Source organism: Colobus angolensis, unplaced genomic scaffold, assembly GCF_000951035.1.
Source record: "Colobus angolensis palliatus isolate OR3802 unplaced genomic scaffold, Cang.pa_1.0 Scaffold164, whole genome shotgun sequence".
Lineage (NCBI taxonomy): Eukaryota > Metazoa > Chordata > Mammalia > Primates > Cercopithecidae > Colobus > Colobus angolensis.
The window spans coordinates 3,631,739-3,639,913 of record NW_012114755.1 but is presented as its reverse complement, the minus strand read 5'-3'; the positions used below and the strand labels follow the sequence as shown (position 1 = coordinate 3,639,913).

Below are 8,175 nucleotides of genomic sequence, written 5' to 3'. Positions count from 1 at the left end.
TGCTACTCAATGTGTGGTCCAGGCACTAGAGCACTGGTATTGCCTAGGAGTTTGTTAGAAATTGAGGATCCACCAGATCCCTGGTGATTCATAAAGTCTGAGAGAATCTGAAATTCTACAGTTCTAACAAGTTCCACAGGAGTGGCAAAAAGACCTGAGAAACTGAGAAGAGTCGGGATATGGATGGCATGTTAGCCAAGATGGGTTTGCAAAGGTTTTGGGTTTTCCCTGCATTTGCTGCATCCAGATAAGACTGACTTGCTCTTAGCATAAAATTAAACTCTTATGAGGACGTGCTCTAGCACAGACAAGCCAAACCACTAATCTGAATAAATAAGCATCAATTTTATTGAATCATGAATAATTTAAGACTGGTACAATCATCAGCTTTCTTCTCTATGACATGGGGCATGATGTCCAGCAGATCATTGGCAAATCCAAAAACCTCATGACAAATGAAAATTAAATAGGTAAGGAGAGAGAGAGGAGAGGAAGGGGAGGGAGAATGGAGACATACCGTACACAAAATACTCAATTCCTAGTTTTCTCTTTAAAAATGGCTAGAAAAAATTCATCAAAATGCAGCACTTTAATCAATTATTTACAATTTCTATGTTACAATGAAAAAATGTACATCTTATAGAACATATTTCATAAACTGCTCCACTGGAAACAACTAGCTCAAAACAGCAAATCTTCCATTTAATATCCACAAAGTTGGATTATTTTTCCTTTTTGAAGTAGATTCGCCACAATCAAATTTGAATACAGAGAATTTTGAAGTTTAAGCATCAAACAACAAAGTAAAAGTCCCCAAGATACAACAAAGATCTAGGCAAGTCTTGTTCCTGTCCCACTCCCACCCCACCCCTAATGAAACTTAAAAGGTATTCCCATTTCACTTATGGCCTGTATCATTCTTGGCAGTTTGGGAAGAGAACTTTTGGCTTCCATTGGTAACTCAACATAAATGTTGCATAGAATTTATACATTTCAAAATTGCCCTAACTGTAGACAAGGCAAAATGGAAGCATTTCCAATAGAGCCCTAAATGAGTACAAAGTCACTTTGTCAAAGGTGAGTGGCACTAAAGTAAAAATATGACCAAAGTAAGAAATGTGCATACTAGACAACCCTGCTTCCCGAAACTTTAGGAAGGACACTGAGTTGTGAGTCACACAAGGGCTATGCTACTTGAAGTCAATGTTCACCAATCAGGCAGCACCAGGTACAGAAGTCTTGGTTCTGAACCTGGACCCAGTGGGAGGGAAGTCTGTGGGAGAGGGGAGAAGAGAATGACAAGAGAGGATGTCATATTAAAAAAAGGTTTCAAACAATATCGGCAGGTGTCTACTCACAAGGTGATTGGAAAACTGCCCACGAGGAGAAGTCAACTTTACCTCCTCCCAAATTCACAGTACGCGAGTGTAGGGTCATTGCTGGGACATGAATTGTCTAAGGAGGGCCACCCTTCAGGTTTACCAGAAATCTTAAGGTTTGGCCCCCCCCGGTCACAGGCTAAATATATGGTTTGAAAGTTTTATTAAAAACAAAAACAGAACAAGACACACTCACTCCCAGATGACTAATGAAGGCTAAGCAGAATAGTCTGAGTTTGCTGAGTTTAAAGCAGGGACAGTGTTGAAAAGTTTTCCTTTCACTAGTGGGACACATTCCCCTTTTCTTTTCAAAGAGGAAGAACATGGTGTCATCCAATACGAAGTGAGCACTTTCGGGTCAAACTCCTACAGTCAGAAACTAAAAAAAGATGCCAAGAGACAAATCTTCAGAAATAGAAATGCAAAAGATGGAATAAAAACCCTGATCATTAAAACAGAGACATCTTCACTGGTGTCCAATAAAGATTCTCTTTATAAAACAGAAACAAACAACTCAAAAATTTATCCTACTTTGTAATGAAAATACCAGTATGTTGAAGACACAGCAGACTGGGTTTCTATTAGAGCAAGCATCAGCAAGGTCGTGTAGACTAGAAACTTTTGCCTTCTCCTGTACCAGACAGATCCCTGTCCAGTTGGGTTGTCAGCTGGAGACTGGTAAGAACCTAAAAAATGGATCTTTTTTTTTTTCTTTTTCTCATGGTCACGCATCCACATGAATGAGTCTTTTGGATGAGAAAAGTCACAGCAACTTGAGTTCTCCTAATGAACAGATGACTTTTTAGCCCTGTTTGTTTCAATGGGGAAAACAGTGACAAAAAAACAAACCCCAGGCAGGCACAACACTTATGTAAAATGAACACAGTTAGTACAAAACCAGTAAGGCATCACTTTGGGAAGGTCAGCACCGAAGAGGTCAGGCAAGGCTCGTCCAGACGGGGCTTCTGGGAGGGCGTGACCCTCACCCTTGTTGAGCTGCGTCATGTTGGTTCTGAGGAAAGTGCAAGTCTTTTGCGGGGTGACCTCATCACTCCACCGGAAGCTGGGGCGGGGGGCGCTGGAGGTGTTGGTGTGTGTTCTAAACGCTCGAGGATGAGAAGGGAAGGCAAGGTCCATGGCTCACCCACATGTCGAGGACTGGGTCCTCATCCATTTTCAAGGACACAGATATCCCCAGCCCTAGCAGGAGGAGGCGAGTGTGTAGGACTGTGAGGATGGACAACTAAAAACCAAAACTGAGCAGGACCAAACCGAAACTCAACTCCTGCGGTTCTTACTTTCACCAAAGGATTGATTCTGACCAAGAGGGGAAGGGGGGAAGAAATCTTCAAAAATCAATGCATCAGAAAGGAAGAAACTCAACCTCATTTTCAAAAGGTTATCTGTTCTCCAAAGCAGAACAAGTCTCACTATACACAGTGTTTGCAGAAAAAAACAAAAAAACAAAACAAAAAAAAAAAACACCACCTGATTCATTCATATATCAGAAGGAAACAGACGCATGCCGTTCTGCCCTGACAGCCACATCCACTCGCTCACACTCTCACTCCTTCACTCTCTCACGGATTAATCGGAGGCTGATGGACCTGAATGGGGTGGTTGGATTGGAACAGGCAAAATACCTCTCGAGTAAGGAAAGCACCATTTAAAAAACATGAAAGCATGGTTTATTTTCTCCTAAGGTTTCCCTGTGTCGTAGCTCTGTAGTGCGTTGAACGTGACCAAAGCAAGCACCCTGGTTAGCACCAGTTCTCCCTGTGGCCGGCTGTGCGGGAGGGTGGGTGGTGTGGCTCTGAAACCCAGTCTGGAGGGTCTGTGCTGAGGGGAAGCCGTGCTTCTCTATGTTTCCAACTTTGCTCCAGTCTCTTCTGTCTCTGGGAAGCTCATGTCAGGATGCTGTTTGGTTTCAGAGCTTCATGTGGGTTCTATTTTTTTTTTTTTTTTGTCTCTCTTTTCATTTCAACGGCGATGATCCTTTCCCGAGAAGTATCTTCAGTGTCTTAGGGAGGTCACAGCAACAAGGCAAAACAATAATTAAAGTACAACCGAAGGTAGTGCAGTTCTCGCTGTGGAAGGAAGCGGTCCGCAGGCAGCTGGCCCAGGATGCCTGCACCCAGGTCGAGGCTGAAGGATGAGGGGTCTCGGTGTTCCCGCAGCTTTAGGGCTGCGGCTTGGGGCTGGCTCAGGAAGTCAACTTCAGGATGATGTTGGGGATGCAGGTGGAACGGGCGAGGAGAAGAGGAGGGCGCTGGGCTCCGCGCCCCTGTCACAGAGTGGACTCCAAAGAGGAGTCCAAGATGTCATCGTGATGGCTGTTACTGTTGGAGTCGCTGTCATAGCTCTGGGGGCTGGAGTAGTTGGCTGCCTCCTGCAGCCTCATCAGCATGTTCATCTAGGGGAAGAGCGGGGAAGCATGAGCTACTTTCTGTCTAGTTGGCTGCCCACCCTGGACTCCTAGAAGGTCATGCCACCTCCTCCAGACTCACCTGGGATAACAGCCCACAGTGGAGGCAGTGGACGAGAACATGGACTTTGGGCCAGGCTTCCAGGATTCAAATCCCAACTTCACCAATTACTAGCTGCATGACTTTGAACATGTTACTTAACCTCTTCATACTTGTTTCTTTACTGGTCAAATGTGAATAATAATAGTACCTGCCCTATGATGTTATGGAGTGGATTCAGTTCATATATGTAGAGCACTGAAAACAAAATGATGCTCTCTATACATATTGTATTTAGTTTTTATTTAGGAGGGGCACACCTTTCAGGCATAGCCCTCGGCCTGGAAGAAGGTGTGGCTGAGTGTCCCGGCTCCTGGCACTTGGCATCAGCGTCACCAACATCTGAAGCACACGGACCCCCTCCCACTTCGACAGGCATCAAACCTGTCTCTTTTCCTTGCTCTGGCCAGGTCAGACTGGAGCCAACTGTGCTTCAGCTCCTGTGGAAGCCTTGGCAGGGAGGTGAGGGGAAGTGCCAGTTACAAGCAAAGCGTCCGAGTGCAAAGAGCCTTCGCTTGTGGTTCAGGAATCTCTGGGCAAGTTACCTAAGGTATCTGAGCCACCAGTTCGTCATCTATGGAATGGGGAGAATGGCAACACTTCTCATAGGGTTGAAGTAGGCAACACAATGATATAATGTGTATTAAACCCTTAGAAGAGGGGATGGCCTGGCATATAGTAAGTGCTTAATAAATGTCATCTGTTGTCATCACCATGTAACTTAAAGAAAAGAGTTGAGCGACAGTGTTCTTGAATCTGCCCTTGTTTACATTCTACGGGTCACTTGTTTGGGAGTGGGGAGAGGGAATAAAAGCTACTTTTATTTATAACTGTAAATTGTGTGTATGTATTGTATATTTTATATAGCAAGTAAGTCAGGAATATGGGGCCTGAGCTAACGCCAAGATGTGGTGCAGCTGGGCGTACAATCCAGCTGCCCCTCAGGATGCTTTGCAGAGTCTACCCAGATGTGCCAGGCTGCAGAAGCACCACCATCTGGTGTCCATCTGCACAGCCATAACCAGGGAAGAGGCAGAGCTGAAGTATAATGGACAATCCTTAGCAACTGGGATTACTTATTCACTCATTAAACACTCCCAATATGTCCACAGTATATGTTCTGGAAGAAACAAATAAGTCCTGTTCTCACGAAGGTCTCAGTCTCGTGAGTGAGAAGGATTAACATATAAGAGAGCTATGATAATAGAGACACATGGCCCTGGGCAGAAAGAGCAGAACTGGGAGAAATATCAAACATCTAACTTGATAATAGAAGTGACTGGACTGGTACAGCTCACTTCTGGGGGCCTGGGGTTGGAAGGAGAATTCTGTTTCTGGATTTCCACGAATCCTGAGTCTTTCCTACATACCTCCTGTGTCCAACCAGTGATACAAATGTTACTGGCTCAGAAAAGATTGTTTAGGGATAGGCTGGCCATTCTTTCCTCTAGATATACTAAATTCTATTTTCTATGTAAGTTAAGACCTCATGAGTTTGCTTCCGCAAAAATACCTCCGTGACCTTGGCTTTCGGCAATGGTTAACATTGCAAATGGCTGTTTAAAGTATGCCTCTTTCCTTTGTAAGACTACTGTTATAAATATTGCAAACTAGGTTGTACATGGCAATACAAATAATAAATCCTTAAAAAATACAGTTCCCACTAAAATCTTCAACAGAACTACAGCTACATCCCACCAAACAGCAGGATGGCAGACAACCTGAATTGCCTATTATTATCATCATCATCATCATCTAGGGACTTAATTAGCTGCTAGGAACAGAATAGTAAATCAGTTGTCTTTTAATCCTGCTATATCTCTTATATTTTCTTTTAGGTAACACAAATAATATTCTCTGTTATGTTTTCTTTTAGCTATGCCTGCCAAGAAAGCTTGGGCCTAAATTTAAGGCATGATAATAGTCCTTTAACCATAGGACATTTTGGTATATTTGCTTCCTCTGTATTTTATTGGGCTTTTGACTTGTTAGGTCTAATTTAGCAGTATGACTTTGCATGGGTCTTATATTGGTAGAGTACTACAATTAATTAGAAATGCTACGGTGATTGGTCCAGGTGTTTCTTTTGTTTGTTTGTTTGTTTGTTTGTTTGTCTGAGACAAGGTCTGGTTCTGTCAACCAGGTTGGAGTGCAGTGGCACAATCTTGGCTCACTGCAAACCCTGCCTCCCGGGCTCAAGCCCTCCTCCCACCTCAGTCTCCTGAGTAGCTGGGACTATAGGCGTGTGCCACCATGCCCGGTTAATTTTTGTATTTTTTGTAGAGAAGAGGTTTTGTTACGTTGCCCAGGCTGTTTTCGAGCTCATGAGCTCAAGCAATCCACCCAACTCAGTCACCAAAAGCACTGGGACTACAGGCATGAGCCACTGCACCCAGCCCGGTGCTTTGTTGTCGTTGTTGTTGTTGTTGCTGTTGTTGAGATAGTGTCTCACTCTGTCGCCCAGGCTGGAGTACAGTGGCACAATCTCGGCTCACTGCAAGCTCACCTCCCAGATTCACGCCATTCTCCTGCCTCAGCCTCCCAAGTAGCTGGGACTACAGGTGAACGCCACCACACCTGGCTAATTTTTTTAAATTTTTAGTAGAGACAGGGTTTCACTGTGTTAGCCAGGATGGTCTTGATCTCCCGACTTCGTGATCTGCCTGCCTCGGCCTCCCAAAGTGCTTGGACTACAGGTGTGAGCTACCCCAGCCCGGGTGCTTCCTAAAGGGCCTTTATATTGTTTTAGCAACAGCCAAATAAACAAGAAGCTTAAACAGTTAAAGACTGAGGTCATCTCAATGACCATGGGACTCATAGTCAGGCCCCCTCCCCTCTGTGAGTCCCTCCTGCCTCAAACCTCTCCCTGTCTACTCTCCTGATCATTTGCCTTGGGCTTCTGGTCCTTAGTAATCTCTTCCTCTGCTCTGTTATTGGTAGGAGAGATCAAAGTAATAGGATAGTAGGTAATAGAGGTGGCATCCCAAATCAGAGGGCAAAGAGTTGTACAGAGACAGTAGGTATAAGAACATTTAAGGGGAAAAATCAATTCTTAACCTTTTATCTAGAACCAGAAAACAATTTTAGAGGAAAAGTCTTTAGGGAAAAACAAAAACCATGGAAGAAAATATTGGCAAAAATGGCCCTAATCTTGGGGTCATTTTCCAAATGGCCCAGTCATTTGAGTCCAGCCTTCCAAAGCAAGGCTGGGTTTAGTCACCTTTGTATTTCCAGAGGCCCTGCATCATACCCAACACACAGTAAGTGCTCAATGAATGCTGAACTGTTCTGGCAGCTGAGGACTCACCAGCGGATCACCTTCAGCATCACTGGAGGGCACCTGCTTGCTTGTCGATCCCTCCCGAGGCATGGAGTAGCCGTCGAAGCCGACATCCTCAGGCCGTAACTGCAGCAGGGGAGGCCACTCATGTTGTTGTGGGCTGGCTGCCCATGGATATGTGTCCATCACCCACTTGGCAGGATCCTCCCAGGGGGCACGCCTTCCATAGAGCTGAAAACAGGCAAAGAAGGAACAATCTGGACGTGGCCGAGATCTCTCTTGGAGTCTTCTGAAAAACTCCCCAAACCCAGCATCATGCCTTCCCTGATGGAGTAATTCCACTTCTAGAATTCCATCCTCAGGAAGTCATCCAAGACGCAGATGGCTCGAGGTGCTAAGGCTGAAGGCAGCATGACCCAGTGGTCTAGAGCACAGGCTTTGGAGTCAGGGCGATCTGGGTTCATGTTTCAGCTCTGCCACTGACTCACCGTGTGACCCTAAACTCTGAGCCTTGGTAATCCAATTGGGAAAACTGGCTCTGGGGGAAAAACAATGACCTGATTTGAAGCATTTGCCGACTTCCATGGTACAATCCCACCATGACTGATTTCAAACCACTGACACGATGTCACTGGATGTGGAGTTGGAAAGAGGTGCTACCAGCTTTTTTTTTTTTTTTTTTTTTGAGAAGGAGTCTCGCTCTGTCGCCCAGGCTGGAGTGCAGTGGCCAGATCTCAGCTCACTGCAAGCTCCGCCTCCCGGGTTTACACCATTCTCCTGCCTCAGCCTCCCAAGTAGCTGGGACTACAGGTGCCCGCCACCTCGCCCGGCTAGTTTTTTGTATTTTTTTAGTAGAGACGGGGTTTCACCGTGTTAGCCAGGATGGTCTGGATCTCCTGACCTCGTGATCCGCCCGTCTCGGCCTCCCAAAGTGCTGGGATTACAGGCTTGAGCCACCGCGCCCGGCCGCTACCAGCTTTTAAGAGCCAGC

The 8,175-nt window shown here is 45.4% G+C and overlaps 1 protein-coding gene across 5 annotated transcripts in view; it reads right to left on the bottom strand.

The window, feature by feature from the left end:
• Window positions 1–324: 324 nt before the first annotated feature.
• The window catches only part of NAV2 (neuron navigator 2), a 767,943-nt gene continuing 760,092 nt past the window's right edge, over window positions 325–8,175 (bottom strand). For 4 of the 5 annotated variants that reach the window (XM_011937488.1, XM_011937486.1, XM_011937487.1 and 1 more), the window contains 2 exons: window positions 7,212–7,415; window positions 325–3,792 (listed from right to left, as the gene is read on the bottom strand). In XM_011937488.1, coding sequence (XP_011792878.1) covers window positions 3,667–3,792; window positions 7,212–7,415 — 330 coding nt within the window. In that variant the 3' untranslated portion in view covers window positions 325–3,666. The remainder of the gene's footprint in view (window positions 3,793–7,211; window positions 7,416–8,175) is intronic. The other variant, XM_011937485.1, reaches the window with a different exon arrangement.